The 16,023-nt window shown below is 42.3% G+C and overlaps 1 protein-coding gene across 2 annotated transcripts in view; it reads left to right on the top strand.

Annotated features, from left to right (window-relative positions):
* Utp4 (UTP4 small subunit processome component) overlaps positions 1-16,023 on the top strand; it is a 32,616-nt gene that overhangs the window by 1,771 nt on the left and 14,822 nt on the right. For both annotated transcript variants that reach the window (XM_042700928.1, XM_042700929.1), the window contains exons 3-11: positions 1,948-2,139; positions 3,820-3,904; positions 6,595-6,684; positions 7,024-7,235; positions 9,569-9,740; positions 9,846-9,937; positions 11,764-11,860; positions 13,559-13,623; positions 15,850-15,972. In XM_042700928.1, coding sequence (XP_042556862.1) covers positions 1,948-2,139; positions 3,820-3,904; positions 6,595-6,684; positions 7,024-7,235; positions 9,569-9,740; positions 9,846-9,937; positions 11,764-11,860; positions 13,559-13,623; positions 15,850-15,972 — 1,128 coding nt within the window. The remainder of the gene's footprint in view (positions 1-1,947; positions 2,140-3,819; positions 3,905-6,594; positions 6,685-7,023; positions 7,236-9,568; positions 9,741-9,845; positions 9,938-11,763; positions 11,861-13,558; positions 13,624-15,849; positions 15,973-16,023) is intronic.

The following is a 16,023-nucleotide window of genomic DNA, read 5'->3' as shown; positions in this document are numbered from 1 at the left end:
GGCTAAACTATTATTTGTATTTGTGCCAATCCTAGGACTTGAACCCAGGGCCTGAGCACTGTCCTTGAGCTTTTTTGCTCAAGACTACTGCTTGGGCTAGGAAGTTGCCTCAATGGTAGAGTGCTTGCCTCACATACATGAGGCCCTGAGTTCGATTTTTCAGCAGTACATAAGCAGAAAAAATCCAGAAGTGGTACTGTGGCTCAAGTGGTAGGGCACTAGCCTTGAGCTGAAGAGCTGAGGGACAGCACCCAGGCCCAGAATTCAGCCCCCAAGACCATCACCAAAAAAAAAAAAAAAAAAAAAAAAAAGGACTAGCACTCTACCACTTGAGCTACCACGTCTGGCTTTATTTGGTGGTTAATTAGAGATAAGAGTCTAAGGGACTTTCCTGCATTGTTGGGCTACAAACCACAATCCTCAGTTCTCAGCCTAGTATATGGTTGGGATTATAGTTTTGAGCCAGTGGCACCCTGTGTTTGTCAGTTTTAGGGCTTGAACTCAGGGCCTGGGTGCTGTCTCTGAGCTGTTTTTACTCAAGGCTAGAGCTCTACCTCTTTGAGCCACAACCCCACTTGCAGTTTTTGAGTGGTTAATTGAAGATAAGTCTTGTGGGTATTTTTCTGCCCTGCCTGACTTTGAACTGCAATTCTCAAATCTCAGCCTCCAGAGTAGCTAGGATTACAGGTGTGAGCCACTGGAGCCCAACTTTACACTAAATTTATTAAACACTTTTTTTTTTTTTTTTTTTGGTTGGTGGTAGTGCTTGAACTCTGGGCCTGGGTGCTGTCCCTCAGCTCTTCAGCTCAAGGATACCACTTGAGCCACAGCATCACTTCCAGTTTTCTGGTGATTAATTGGAGGTAAGAGTATATCACAGAGTTTCCTGCCTGGGCTGGCTTTGAACCAAGATCCTTTGATCTCAGCCTCCTGAGTAGCTAGGATTACAGGAGTGAGCCACCGGCGCCCAGCTTAAACACTTTTCTTCCCTAATGAATTTACTTTCATAGTATACTTTATAAACTTTAAATTTTTCTTTTAACGTTTGACTTTCAGAATAATATGTATCTTAAAACACAAACACACAGTTCAACTATAAAAGTATTTTATGTCTTTATACTATTTTATTTTTATTTTTCAAACTTTTTTCATTGAAAACAGATACCCACTGTGTAGCTTAGTTGTGACTGCCTGGTTATATTAAAATTCCATGAGACCCTGGGTTTGATTCTTCAGCACCACATAAGCGGAAAAAGCTGGAAGTGGTGCTGTGGTTCAAGCTGTAGAGCGCCAGCCTTGAACTGAAGAGCTGAGGGGTAGTGCCCAGGCCCAGAGTTCAGCCCCCATGACTGACAAAAAAATAATAATAATAATAAATAAAATTCTAAAATGGACTTTTGGAAAGATATGTGTGTATATTATATGAGGTGAACCTCACCCAATCAAGATACTCAGGCTGGGCACTGGTGGCTCATGCCTGTAATCCTAGCTACTCAGGAGGCTGAGATCTGAGGATCGTGGGTGGTTCAAAGCCAGCCTAGGCAGGAAAGTCCCTGAGACTCTTCTCTCCATTAACCATCAGAAAACCAGAAGTGGCACTAGCCTTGAGCTGTCAAGGCCCAGAGTTCAAGCCCCATGACCAACCAAAAAAAAAGATACTCAGAACAATTTTGGTTACATTACACCAGCCTTGAATATACTTTATTCTGTTGAAAATGTTTTGTTGAACTAGTAATACTTTTAACAGCAACAAGAAAACTTAACTGCAGTAATTTTAAATAGCTAAAATTTGAACTCAGAAATGAAAATGTCTAATGTGATCTTTCTGATAGCACAGACTCAGACACGAGTTTATTTATAGGGAAGTAATGTTCACTTTGGTGCCTGTGACCAAGCGGTGGGGATGATGAATTCTTGGAAGGTTGAGAAGTTCTGTCTTTTCTTTAGTTTTTCCCAGGTCATGAGTCTCGGGCTACAGAAGCTCTGTGTTGGGCAGGAGGACAGCGACTCTTTAGTGCTGGACTCAATGGAGAAATTCTTGAGTATGATTTACAGGCATTAAACATCAAATATGCTGTGGATGCTTTTGGAGGACCTATTTGGAGTATGACTGCCAGCCCCAGTGGCTCTCAGCTTTTGGTAAGTATGCATTTCAGAACTAAAATTTCTCTTGTGCACAACTTCCTTCTCATGTTTCTAAGGAGAATGAAGTATAATTAACAACTCTAATCTTGACTGGTTCCCAGGAAACCACGAAGGTACTAAGGTTTAAAAATCACTTATTCATTGGGCTGGGAAAGGTGGCTCAGTGGTAGAGCGCTTGCCTTGCATGCATGAGGCCCTGGGTTCAATTCCTCAGTGCCACATAAGCAAAAAGAATAAAGCCGGAAGTGGCACTGTGGCTCAAAGTGGTAGAGTGCTAGCCTTGAACTGAAGAGCTGAGGGACAGCGCCCAGGCCCAGAGTTCAGGCCCCATGACCGGACCCCAAAAAAAAAAAAAGAAATCACTTTCATTTTGCTTTCTGTTTGCTACTAGTTTGGATCTTGTTTATTTATGTATGAAATGAGAGGGTTAATTCACATTAGCATTTCCCAAACCATCTTCTTTGTAACTGGAAGAGGTAGATACTTTTTTTTTTTGTCGTGACATGCTTTGTGTATTTTGTTTTAGAAATACAACATGTATCTGTGGAATAGAGTACTATTTGCACATAAAAATGGATGAAGTACTAATACATGCTATTGCATGGCTGAATCTTGACGACATCATGCTAAGTGAAGGAAACCAGAAATGCTACATATTCTGTATCAAGTGTTCAGAAAAAGCAAATCCACAGCTGGGCGCTGGTGGCTCATGCCTGTAATCCTAGCTACTCAGGAGGCTGAGATCTGAGGTTCAAAACCAGCCCAGGCAGGAAACTGTGATACTCATCTCCAATAAACCACTCAGAAACCCGAAGTGGCGTAGTGACTCAAGTGGCAGAGCACAAGTCTTGAGCTGAAGAGCTCAGAGACAGTGCCTAGGGCCAGAGTTCAAACCCCACGACCAACAAAAAAGAAATACAACATATTAAATCCTTTTGTAGGTAGCCTGTGTTCATAAGTCTGTTGCAGATTCTGAGAAGTGCTTCAGCAAATTAACCTGTGCAACTGTTTCAACAGTTTCTCAATAAAAGGTTTTTTTTTGGGGGGGGGTCTGGTTGTGGGGCCTGAACTCTGGGCCTGGGTGCTGTCTCTCAGCTCTTCAGCTCAAGTCTAGCGTTCTACCACTTGAGCCACAGCGCCACTTCTGGCTTTTTTCTTTTTGCTTATGTGGGGCTGAGGAATCGAACCCAGGGCCTCAGGCATGCAAAGCAAGCGCTCTATCACTGAGCCACCTTCCCAGCCCCTCAATAAAAGTTTTTTTATACATAAACTTTTTCCTCTGTAATTGCTATCAGAAATAGATACTTTCAGGTATTTGATTTTTGTCCTAATTCCTGTGTTACTTTAAAATGTTTTCCATTTAGGTTGTTAAGGTTAGTATGTCTTTTATTAGCTCATGAGTATCTAACAGAAATATACTTGAAGTCCTACCTCTGTTCTGTCATGTGCTAGAATTGGGTCACTGATTAGAACTCCTAATATCAGCCTGCTTTCTAGCCAGGATATGAATTCTGCCAGCAGTACACTTAAGTTTCTCAGTAGTAATACTTTGTTATTGTTATTCTTGTTTCTTTTAGGGCAAGTGATAGCTTTAAACAAGATGTGGGTATGTATGGTTATATATTTAAACTTAAAATGTTTATCTTCTCGTTATTATCTCTTTGTTCCTAATAGGTTGGCTGTGAAGATGGATCTGTAAAACTATTTGAAATCACACCAGACAAAATCCAATTTGAAAGAAATTTTGATCGTCAGAAAAGTAAGGGTTGTTTTTGGTGGGGGTATGAATAGCCTTAACAAGAAGTTAAGTTTTGGGCTGGGAATGTGTCTTAGTGGTAGAGTGCTTGCCTAGCATTCATGAAGCCCTGGGCTTGATTCCTCAGTAGTACATAAACAGAAAAGGTCAGAAGTAGCATTGTGTCTCAAGTGGTGAAGCTCTAACCTTGAACATATTGAGGTTCAGGGATAGAGCCCAGGTCCTGAGTTCAAGGCCCAGAACTGACCAAAAAAAAAAAAAAGTTTCTGTGTCACTGGAAATGTGTTATCTTTGTGCTGATTTTACTTGAGTATAGGGAATATACTAGAAGCCATTCCATTGTGTAATGTGGTATGACTACCTAGTTAAGTATAGTATTGAAAACAAAAAATCAGCGGGGCACCGGTGGCTCATGCCTATAATCCTAGCTACTCAAGAGGCTGAGATCTGAGGATCACAGTTCAAAGCCAGCCCATGCAGGAAAGTCTTTGAAACTCTTATCTCCAATAAACCACCAGAAGACCGGAAGTGGCGCTGTAGCTCAAGTGGTAAGGTGCTAGCCTTGAGCTGAAGAGCTGAGGGACAGCACTGAGGCTCAGAGTTTAAAAGCCCCATGAAAAAAAAAAAGAAAAGAAATAATCCAAAGTAGAAAATGTTTTTTGTTGTTGTTTTTGTTTGTTTTGGCATGCCATTACTGGGGCTTGAACTCAGAACCTGGGTGCTGTCCTTTAGCCTTTTCTCTGAAGGCTGCTCTACCACTTGAGCTACAGCTCTACTTCCTACTTCTTGGTGGTTAATTGGAAATTAGAATCTCATAGGCTTTCCTGCTAGAGCTGACTTCCAATAGGGATTCTCAGTTTCAACATCCTGAGTAGCTAGAATTACAGTTGTCAGTCACCAGTGCCAACTGAACTGTGTTTCCTTTTTTTGGGGGGGGGGTGTCCAGTCGTGGGGCCTGAACTCTGGGCCTGGGCACTGTCCCTCAGCTCTTCAGCTCAAGGCTAGCGCTCTACCACTTGAGCCAGAGCGCCACTTCCGGCTTTTTTCTTTTTGCTTATGTGGTGCTGAAGAATCGAATTCAGGGCCTCATGCATGCAAGGCAAGTGCTCTACCACTGAGCCACCTTTTCAGCCCCTGAACTGTGTTCTTATTTTGTTTTTTGGTCAGTCATGGGCTTGGGCTTGAACTCTGGGCCTATGTGCTGTCCTAGAGCTCGTCAGCTCAAGGCTAGTGCTCTACCATTTGAGCCACAGTGCCACTTCCTGAACTGTGGTTCTTAATTGAATGAGGGCATTTTACAAACAGTTGTCCATGCTTGGACTCTGCTGGACTGACTTGGCACTGACCTGTAGTGCAAGGTTTGGTACATAGTTTCTATAAAGAACTAGGTAGGGGCTGGGAAGGTAGCTCAGTAGAGTGCTTGCCCTGGGTTCTATTCTTCAGCCCATATAAATAGAAAAAGTCAGAAGTGGCACTGTAGCTCAAGTGGTAGAGTGGTAGCCTTGAGCTGAAGAGCTGAGGGACAGCGCCCAGGCCCAGAGTTCAAGCCCCACAACCGACCAAAAAAAAAGAACTAGGCAGTAAATATTAGGCTGTGCGGGCCATATAGTCTCTGCTGACTGTGGATGTAGTATAAAAGCAGCCATAAATAATATATAAATGAATAAGATGGCTGCCCTGTGGTGGAGCTGTTTACAACAAAACCAGCAGTGTGTGTCATTTCCTGATGCATCTGCTTTCTGTGTTCTTTATCCCCTACTAATCAGACTTTCCTTTTGTTACTATCTTTTGGATATTAATTGTAGCAGCAGTTCTTAAGTATTTTGAAACTAACGTCTAGTCAGCTTTTTTTTTCACTTGAAATGTTTCAGGTACTTTTCTATATCAGTGATGCTAGTGGTATCTGTGTGGCATTCCATTTTATAGTGTTTCATAATTTAAACTATTTATGGATATGATTATTACTTTACTATTGACAACTATAACAAACTCAGCAAAGCATTTGCAAGAGCTGTGTTTGATTCTGTGCACTTCCAGAAAGGAAAATTAGTCATATGTTGCATAACAATGGGGATATGTACAAGAGAAATGTGTGTTTATGTAATTTTGTTGTGTGAACAATGCAGAGTGTGCTTATACAAACTAAGATGGTTATAACACCATTAGGCAGTGCAGTTTTATGGGGACCCCCTCCCCATATGCGGACCATTATTGATCAAAATATCTTGTGGAACGTGTCTATACATATTTAGATCATGCATACAAATGTCTTTGATTTTACATTATGAGTAGTAGGCTCCTCAAATATGCACAGTGAAGTTTTATTAGGTTACTACTGTATCACTCATATGGTTATGTTTACACATTTCTATCAGTCATTTATAGTACTTTGCTGTAGGTCCAATGCAGTTTCCCATATGTAATAAAAACAGTACCTCACAGGACTGTGGTATATGAGAAAGAGCCAAGAGGTACTTGAGAGAGCTCTGTAGGTACTTGTGGAGAAGGGCTGTTACTCTTGATACATATTTATTGAATGTCACTTTCTTTTTTTTTTTTTTATTGTGAGAATACCGTACAGAGGAGTTACAATTACATGGGCAAGATAGCGAGTACATTTCTTATCAAGCATTGTTGCCTTCTCTTTGTTTCCCCTTCCCAATCACTTTCTTTTTTTGTTGTACAAATCCAAGGTCGCATCCTGTGTCTCAGTTGGCATCCTGCTGGTACCCATGTTGCAGCTGGTTCCATAGACTACATCAGTGTGTTTGATTTCAAATCAGGTGACTATTTTTTTTTTTTTTTTTTTTTTTTCAGTTTATTTGGGAAGAGTTTTGTTTGTTAGATTCACATTTCTGGGTTTCTAAAAGCTTAACTCTGTCCTACTTTCAAAGTCCTGAGAGCTATCCTGTCACTGATATTTTAAGATGTCCATCAGGAATTCTAATTTCGTTGTTGGGTTACTATTATTAAAACTTCAGTGTGATGTAGTATTTTATTATAATACTAGAACTCACAATAAACCTCCTCTTCAGCCGGGCACCCCCAGCCCCTGTCCAGGCAGTTTTTTGAAAACTCAGTAAGAAATAATGTCTATCCAAGTACATGTTTTTGTTTTTCAGGGAGCACTGTTCGGAAGATGATTGTAGATAGGCAACACCTGGGTGTGACTAAGCCGAAGTGTATTGTGTGGGGCGTGGCCTTCTTGTCTGATGGCACTGTCATAAGTGTGGATTCAGTTGGGAAAGTACAGTTATGGGACTCTGCTACTGGGACCCTTGTCAAGAGTCACCTCATTGCGAATGCTGATGTGCAGTCCATTGCCGTTGCTGAAGTGAGTATGGTCCTGACTTTGGGCTGTTATGGAGTAACTTAGGGACATGCCATTGATTGTAAGTCAGCCATTATTTTGTCATCATGGGAAAGAAAAAGCCAAATTGTAACATACTTTTTAAAATTTGAAGTTTGGAGCTGGAGGCATGGCCCAGTAGTGGAGCACCAGCCTAGCACATGTGAGACTGGAGTTCAAACTCCAATACCACCAAAAAATAAATATTTGTTTGTTTTTGCCAGTTGTGGGGCTTGAACTCAGGGCCTAGCTCACTGAGCCTCTTTATGCTCAAAGCCAGCATTCTCCCACTTGAGCCACAGAGTCACTTGTGGCTTTTTCTGTTTATGTGGTACTAAGCAATCAAACCCAGGGCTTTTCATGCATGCTAGGCAAGCGTTCTACCACTAAGCCACATTCCCAGCCCAAAATAAAATTTTCATAAACTGACTATTTTAGTCAGGTGCCTGTTGCTCACACCTGTAATCATAGCTGCTCAAGAGGCTAAGATCTCAGGATCATAGTTCAAAGCCAGGTTGGACAGAAAAGTCTATGAGACTCTTATCTCCAATTAACCACCAGAAAATCAGAAGTGGAACTGTAGCTCAAAGTGGTAGAGTGCTAGCCTTGAGCAAAAATCAGTACAGGGACAGTGCCTAGGCCCTGAGTTCAAGCCCTATGACAACCGAAAAAAGAAAAATGTATGGAGCTAGTGCTGGAGACTTTTGCCTTATAATGCTAAATGCTAGCCACTCGGGAGGATGAGAAAGTTTGGAGTATGGCCGGGCGCTGGTGGCTCACGCCTGCAATCCTAGCTACTCAGGAGGCTGAGATCTGAGGATCGCGGTTCAAAGCCAGCCCGGGCAGGAGAGACTGTGAGACTCCTATCTCCAATAAACCACCAGAAAACCGGAAGTGGCGCTGTCGCTCAAGCGGTAGAGCGCTCGCCTTGAGCTGAAGAGCTGAGGGACAGCGCCCAGGCCCAGAGTTCAAGCCCCACGACCGACAAAAAAAAAAAGTTTGGAGTAAGCCCAAGCATACAAATCCTAAAGGCTGTTATCTCCAGTTAACCAGTAAAAAGCCAGAAATGGAGGCATGGCTCAAATATAGGTCACCAGGTATGAGAAGAAAGAAGCTGAGCAAGAGTTGTACAAGGCCCTTAGTTCAAGCCCCAGTACCAACACAGACACATGATTCTAAGATAGACTTCCTGTGTAGCTTGTCGACATGGTTTAGAAGGATTTGAGTTTTTTCACAGATTTAATATATTTTCAATTTAGCTTATTTCTAGATATATCTTTTTTATCTCTTCTGTAATGGCCTTGGTTATAATCATGTATTTCTTAATGACTGACAGTCTGAGGAGTATATCATTGGATGATTTCAGTGTTGTGTGAACATAACAGTGCTAACACAATCCTTTATTCAGTACGTTTTCTAAAGGCATACTTCATGTACATATTGTACGTGTTCTCCTTTTACAGAACTAACAATGTTGGGGCTGGGAAGGTGGCTCAGTGTTAGAGCGCTTGCCTTGCATGCGTGAGGCCCTGGGTTCGATTCCTTAGCACCACATAAGCAAAAAAGAAAAAAACCGAAGTGGCACTGTGGCTCAAGTGGTAGAGCGCTAGCCTTGAGCTGAAGAGCTGAGGGACAGCGCCCAGGTCCAGAGTACAGGCCCCACGACCGGACCCCCCCCAAAAAAAGAACAATGTTGGATTCATTATATCAGCAGCACCAGAAACTGAGTAATGCTTATTTTATATTCTATAACATTTTGACATTACTATGCAATAGGAATTTTTTTTTTTTTTTTTGGGTCCGGTCGTGGGGCCTGAACTCTGTGCCTGGGCGCTGTCCCTCAGCTCTTCATCTCAAGGCTAGTGCGCTACCACTTGAGCCACAGCACCACTTCCGGCTTTTTTTTTTTCTGCTTATGTGGTGCTGAGGAATCGAACCCAGGGCCTCATACATGCAAGGCAAGTGCTCTACCACTGAGCCACCTTCCTAGCCGCAGCAATAGGAATTTTTTCAGCTTCAGTATAATCTTTTGGAACTGTTGTCCTGTATTTGGCTGTCAGTGACTAAAACATGTACCATGTAAACCTAGCGAGGAGATAACAGTTATTAATTTTGTCAGCAGAGGGCGCATTGCTATCTAAGTATTAGCTTGTCTCCTGATTGAATTTGGTAGATACCTAAAGGAAGATGCCCTGGGAATTTACTTTCTAATTCTAGGTGTAAGTTTCCCCCTGAACTGCCTAGACAGAAAACTTTAGGGAATATTTTGGTCTAGATCTTAGTTTGTTCATATGTATTCCCCTCATTTAATTTCTCAGCAAGAAGACAGTTTCGTGGTGGGCACAGCCGAGGGCACAATATTCCATTTTCAACTGGTCTCTGTGACTTCCAACAGCAGTGAGAAGCAATGGGTGCGGACCAAACCATTCCAGCACCACACTCACGACGTACGCACCGTGGCCCACAGCCCAACGGCCCTGATATCTGGAGGTAGTTCTTGCTTCTTGCCAGGCTGTTGGTTTACTGTACCCAGCTCTGGTTATTTTCTTTTCACTCAGGATTTCTCATTCTGATCCTCTTTTCTCCCATATCCAGGCACTGACACACACTTGGTAATTCGTCCTCTCATGGAGAAGGTAGAAGTTAAGAATTATGATGCTGCTCTCCGAAAAATCACCTTTCCCCATGTAAGTATCACCCCTTTTCTTCATCTCCTTCATCTCCCATCTCCCTATCCCATAGATTGATTCCAAACATAGCTTATACTTCCTGGGGAAATCCAAGGGGGTTTCTGAGTTATTTTCACTCTGTGAGGTAGGCCTCTTACAAAGGCATTTCGGGGGAACAAAATATGATATATTTGTAACATCATAGCAGTTTACTTTCTGGAGAAATCATTTTCTTTTTCAAATAATAGTGATTTGTGGTCATTTTCTTAGTTTTTTTGTTTTGTTTTGTTTTGCTGTGTGTGTTGATCCTGGGGCTTAAACTCAGGGCCGGGGTGCTGTCCCTAAACTCTGTTGCTCAAGACTAGTACTCTAGCACTTTGAGCCACAGCATCACTTTCGGTTTTCTGGTTGTTACTAGAGATGAGAGTCTCCCAAATTTTCCTACCAGGCCTGGCTTTGAAGCATGATCTCAGTCTCCTGAGTAGCTAGGATTACAGATGTGAGCCACCAGTGCCCAGCTTCCCTGAGCTTTTTTGCTCAGGGCTAGCACTGTACCACTCCATTTGCTGCAAACGCATGCGCGCGCGTGCATGCGTGTGTGTGTGTGTGTGTGTGTGTGTGTGTTTAATTGGAGATAGAATCTGATGGCCTTTCTTGCCTGGGTTGCCTTTAAACCAGGATCCTCAGACCTTAGCTTCCTAAGTAGCTAGAATAATTGTGAGCCACTAGGACCTGTCTGTTTGTTTTTAAGGATTGACTTTATATTCAGGTTAGAAGTAGAAAAATCCAGGCTTCCAGTGTTCCTTTCTAGATAGATGGTGCCATCTCTACAAGGGAATGGCCCTTTCCCTTCCAAGCTGGCTTCCAGATTCCATTTGCTGGTAACTTTACCAAGTCTACTTCATCCAAATAGGTATTTTATATAGATTGGTATATATTTTATATGTGAATGTGTGTGTGTGCGCGCATGCGTGCACATTTATTGAGGTATGTTTGATATACAGAAACCACCCATATGTAATGTATAGGCAGTCTTCATTAGCTCTTTCTGAGCTCTCTGTTTTCCTTTTTCCTTTGGAGTGTAGAGTAAGGGTATTAAACTTAGGATCTTGGGCTTGCTAGGCTTACCATCTCTAGATGTGGCCACTCACCTGGTTTGGATCACAGTTTCCTCATCTAAATTTCTCTACAGTAACTTCCATAATGATCTTCTTTTGTTTTCATTTGTGTTCTCATCTGTTTAAATAAACAGCTTTTTATTGGTCCCTGTTTAAAAGCCCTTGCTTGTCCCTGTTGCTGGCAGCTTAGAGACATAATTCCTTAGCATGGTATAGGAAACCTATCTTAATTATAGACATCCTTCAGCTTTTCTTTTACTCTCTATTTCACACTTGTCCTCCCCTACTCCCTGCCAGTCTCACCATTTTGTAAGTCTGATGTTATTTTACTTTTGAGTTGTTTTTAGATACCATTGCCTTCCTTTCTTTTTTTTTTTGATTTGTCATGGGGTTTGAATTCAGGGCCTGAGTACTGTCCCTGAGCTCCTTTTGCTCAAGGCTAGCTTTTACCACTTTGAGCCACAGTGCAACTTCCAGTTTTCTGATGGTTAATTGGAGATAAGTCTCTCAGACTTGTCTGCCCAGGCTGGATTTAAACCATGATCCTCAGATTTCAGCCTCCTGAGGAGCTAAGATTATAGGCATGAGTCACCAGCACCCAGCCCCTGTGGTAGTTCTTAGGATATATTTATCAAATGAATTAGTTCAACAATAGAAAGTATACTAAGTTATTGCTGCTGTAGCTAATACTGAGGCTGTCTATAACTTTTCAATTCTTGGATACAGCGACGTCTCATTTCCTGTTCTAAAAAGAGACAGCTTCTCCTCTTCCAATTTGCTCATCATTTGGAACTTTGGCGACTAGGATCTACCGTTGCAACAGGTAAAACTGGAGAAAAGTTTCTCAATTAGAAAATGGGAAAGGTCTGTGGGTACAAGCTTAAAAATAGAGTGTCTGTTTACCATGCACCAGTGCCCAGGTTTAGATCCCCGTGGCACTGGAAGAAAGAAAAATAAATAAAAATAACATAAACTTGCTGGACACCAGTGGCTCATGCATGTAATCCTAACTACTCAGGAGGCTGAGATCTGAGGTTCGAGGTTCAAAGCCAATCTGGGCAGGAACATCCATTAGACTCTATAATCTTCAATAAACCAGCAGAAAACCAGAAGTGGCGCTGTGGCTCAAATGATAGAATGCTCACATTGAGCTGAAGAGCTGAGGGACAGTGCCCAGGCCCAGATTTCAAGCCCCATGACCAACAAAATAAATAAAAAATAACATACACTTACATTCATACATATGAAAATGAAGGTTGGAGAAAGGATGCCACAATTTAGTATTTCAGTTGAGTTTCTGCTTAGGGAAAAAAAAATAAGTTTTTCTTTACTTAAGGTTTTCCCATTCATAAGAAAAAGAGAAAGCAAACAAAGCCAGGTGCTAATGGCTCATACCTGTAATCCTAGCTCTCAGAAGCCTGAGATCTGGCCGGGCACCGGTGGCTCACGCCTGTAATCCTAGCTACTCAGGAGGCTGAGATCTGAGAATCGCGGTTCAAAGCTAGCCCGGGCAGGAAAGACCGTGAGACTCCTATCTCCAATAAACCACTAGAAAACCGGAAGTGGCGCTGTAGCTCAAGTGGTAGAGCGCTCGCCTTGAGCTGAAGAGCTGAGGGACAGCGCCCAAGCCCAGAGTTCAAGCCCCATGACCAACAAAAAAAAAAAAGCCTGAGATCTGAGGGTCATGGTTCAAAGCCAGCTGGGCAGGAAAGTCTTATATCCAATTAAGCACAAAAAAAGACAGAAGTAGTGCTTGGAATACAGCTTAGTGGTAGAGTGCTTGCCTAGCATGTTTGAAGCGCCCTAGGTTTGATTCCTCAGTACCACATAAACAGAAAAAGGCCAGAATTGGCACTGCGGCTCAAGTGGTAGAGTACGCACCTTGAGCTAAAGGGCTCAGAGACAGTTCCCAGGCCCAGAGTTCAAGCCCCACCAACCCCCCACACACACACACACACACACAGCAGGTTAAAGGGATCATGTCTTTAAAAGTAAGTTAAGTTTAAAAAGTAGATATATTTTATAGTAAGCTTCTATAAGGCATACTATAGGATGTAGTTGAAGGAAGCGTCATGAAAATCAGGTTGTCCTAGTTATGTGAAATGTAAGAAGACTGTTGAAAAATGACAAGATGATGAATAGTGATGTCCTACAGAAAAACAAAATGTCACATGGGTTTCTACAGTAACAACCTAGCAGTCTTGTGTGGGCTGACTTGTTAGATAAGTGCTTGAGTCTTCTCTTTTAGAATGGATTGAAATTAAGACCATAGAAACACCATTTTGCATGCCTTTCTGGGGTTGTAGCTTCAAACAACTGATGGTGTCTTAGAACTACTCACTTCCTTATTCATATAATATACTACCCCACAGAAATGGTATGTCCACTAAGTCAAGACATTTTTTATTTTTTTTTCAGTGATAGTGATTCAGTCATACTGATAGGTGACTTTTAGAAGAAAAAATGTATCATCTTCTGTTTTGGGGGTGGGACAAAAACTCAGGGAAGTTTCTTTTTTCAGGCAAGAATGGAGATACCCTTCCACTTTCCAAAAATGCAGATCATTTATTGCACCTCAAGACAAAGGTAAGAGGCTCACTATGCATTGAGGTCTGAGATCCAGAATGTTTCTCCCATTATGAATTTAGTGATTTAGTTCACAAGTAAAACTCTATATCCTAAACTATTTCACTGAAGGACTGGCCACCTTTTTATTTGAGATTTTGATGAAGTTATATGTGTTGAAAACAAAAGCGACATCTTTTTTTCTTTTCCTTTTTTTCTCTTTTTGCCAGTCCTGGAGCTTGAATTCAGGGTCTGAGCACTGTCTCTGAACAACTTTTACCCAAGGCTAGCACTGTACCACTTGAGCCACAGTGCCAGTTTTCAGTCTTTTCTGTTTATGTGATACTGAGGAATCAAACCTGGACTTCATGCATAGTAGCCATGCACTCTACCACTAAGCCACCTTCCCAGCCCCAAAGTGACATCTTTTTAAAGCTTGTCCATATATGTAGATGTCTTGCTGGGAGCCTGTGGCTCATGTCTGTAATCCTAGCTACTCAGGAGGCTGACATCAGAGGATTGTGGTTTCAAGCCAGCCCTGGCAGAAAATTCTCCATGAAGGCTTGGAAGGTGGCTCAGTGGTAGAGCGCTTGCCTTGCATGCCTGAGACCCTGGGTTCTATTCCCCAGCACCACATAAGCAAAAAGAAAAAAAGCTGGAAGTGGCGCTGTGGCTCAAGTGGCGCTAGCCTTGAGCTGAAGAGCTGAGGGACAGCGCCTAGGCCCCAGAGTTCAGGCCCCACAACCGGACCCAAAAAAAAAAAAAAAAGAACAGTCTCTATGAGACTCTCTTTATCGCCAATAAACTACTCAAAACAGGAAGTGGCACTATGTAGCTCAAGTGGTAGCGTGCTAGCCTTGAGCATAATGAGGCTCAAGGACAGCACCCAAGCCTTGAGTTCAAGCCGCACAACTGACCAAAAAAAAAAAAAAAAAAGATGTCTTTTATAGTGGAAAAACAAATGGGAACAAAAATATGTGTTTTCCTTTTCTTTTCTTTTTGGTCCGGTCATGGGGCCTGAACTCTGGGCCTTGGCGCTGTCCCTCAGCTCTTCAGCTCAAGGATAGTGCTCTACCACTTGAGCCACAGCACCACTTCCGGCTTTTTTTTTTCTTTTTGCTTATGTGGTGCTGAGGAAATGAACCCAGGGCCTCAGGCATGCAAGGCAAGCGCTCTCTACTACTGAGCCACCTTCCCAGCCCCTCCTTTGCTTTTCAAATAGTAAATTTCCTCCTGGTCCTCTCCCTTATTCTGGAAAGCCTTCCTGGAGACCTCACTCCCAGCTAAATGAATTTTTGGCTTCTTTAAATAATTTAACAGGGCTAGGAATGTGGCTCAGTGGTAGAGTGCTCACCTAGCATGCATGATGAAGCCCTGGGTTTGATTCCTTTACCACATAAACAGAAAAGCCTGGAAGTGGCACTGTGGCTCAAATGGTAGAGTACTAGCCTTGAGCAAAAGAAGCTCAGGGACAGTGCCCAGGTCCTGAGTGCAAGCCCCAGGACTGGCAAAAAAAAGTAATAATAATAACTTAACAAAATTATTCTTGAGAAAGCTAGAATTTTTATAACTTCCTGCTGATTTTTGTGGGGTTCTTTTTTTTTTTTTTTTGGTCAGTCATGGGGCTTGAACTCTGGGCTTGGGCGCTGTCCCTGCACTCTTCAGCTCAAGGCTAGCACTCTACCGCTTGAGCCACAGCGCCACTTCGGGTTTTCTAGTGGTTTATTGGAGATAAGAGTCTCACAGACTTTTCTGCCTAGGCTGGCTTTGAACTGCGATCCTCAGATCTCAGCCTCCATTTTACAGGTGTGAGCCACCGGCGCACGTCTATGGGTTTTTTGTTTTTTTTTTTAAATTTCAATCCTGTAGTTGTTTTTTTTGTTTTGTTTTGTTTTTATCTATTAGAGGTTATTGAAGTATGTTATCACAGGCAAAACAAAATGAGCACTATGAATTACCAGCCCTCCTAAGCTTTGTGAACTTAGCGCCTACCTGCTCAGTTTTCCCAAGTTGGGATTTAATATGAAGCTATCAGAATCACCTGAAAGGCAAAGCACACAGTATCTTTAGACTTTTGTATTTGGAAATCAACATCACTGAATTGCTCTGCTTCTCATATAATCATAGGACATAGCCTAGGTATTTGTGGAAATATTCAGAGCAGTAAGAATATGGAGATTCATGTCATGGTGAATGTGTCATAAGATATTTTCCACTAACATTTATTTTGCTTCCTCCTATTGTCAGGGCCCTGAGAACATTATTTGCAGTTGCATCTCTCCGTGTGGAGGTTGGATAGCCTATTCAACGGTATCTCGTTTTTTCCTCTATCGGTTGAAATATGAACGTGACAACATAAGCCTCCAAAGGGTGAGTAAGAGCCTCATGTGGTTGTACAAGAAGAATCGTGTCATTTTTGTT

This window comes from Dipodomys spectabilis, unplaced genomic scaffold, assembly GCF_019054845.1.
Source record: "Dipodomys spectabilis isolate Male_0828 unplaced genomic scaffold, ASM1905484v1 ptg000273l, whole genome shotgun sequence".
NCBI lineage: Eukaryota > Metazoa > Chordata > Mammalia > Rodentia > Heteromyidae > Dipodomys > Dipodomys spectabilis.
The sequence above is the reverse complement of the archived record's forward strand: the minus strand, read 5'-3'. Positions and strand labels throughout refer to the sequence as shown.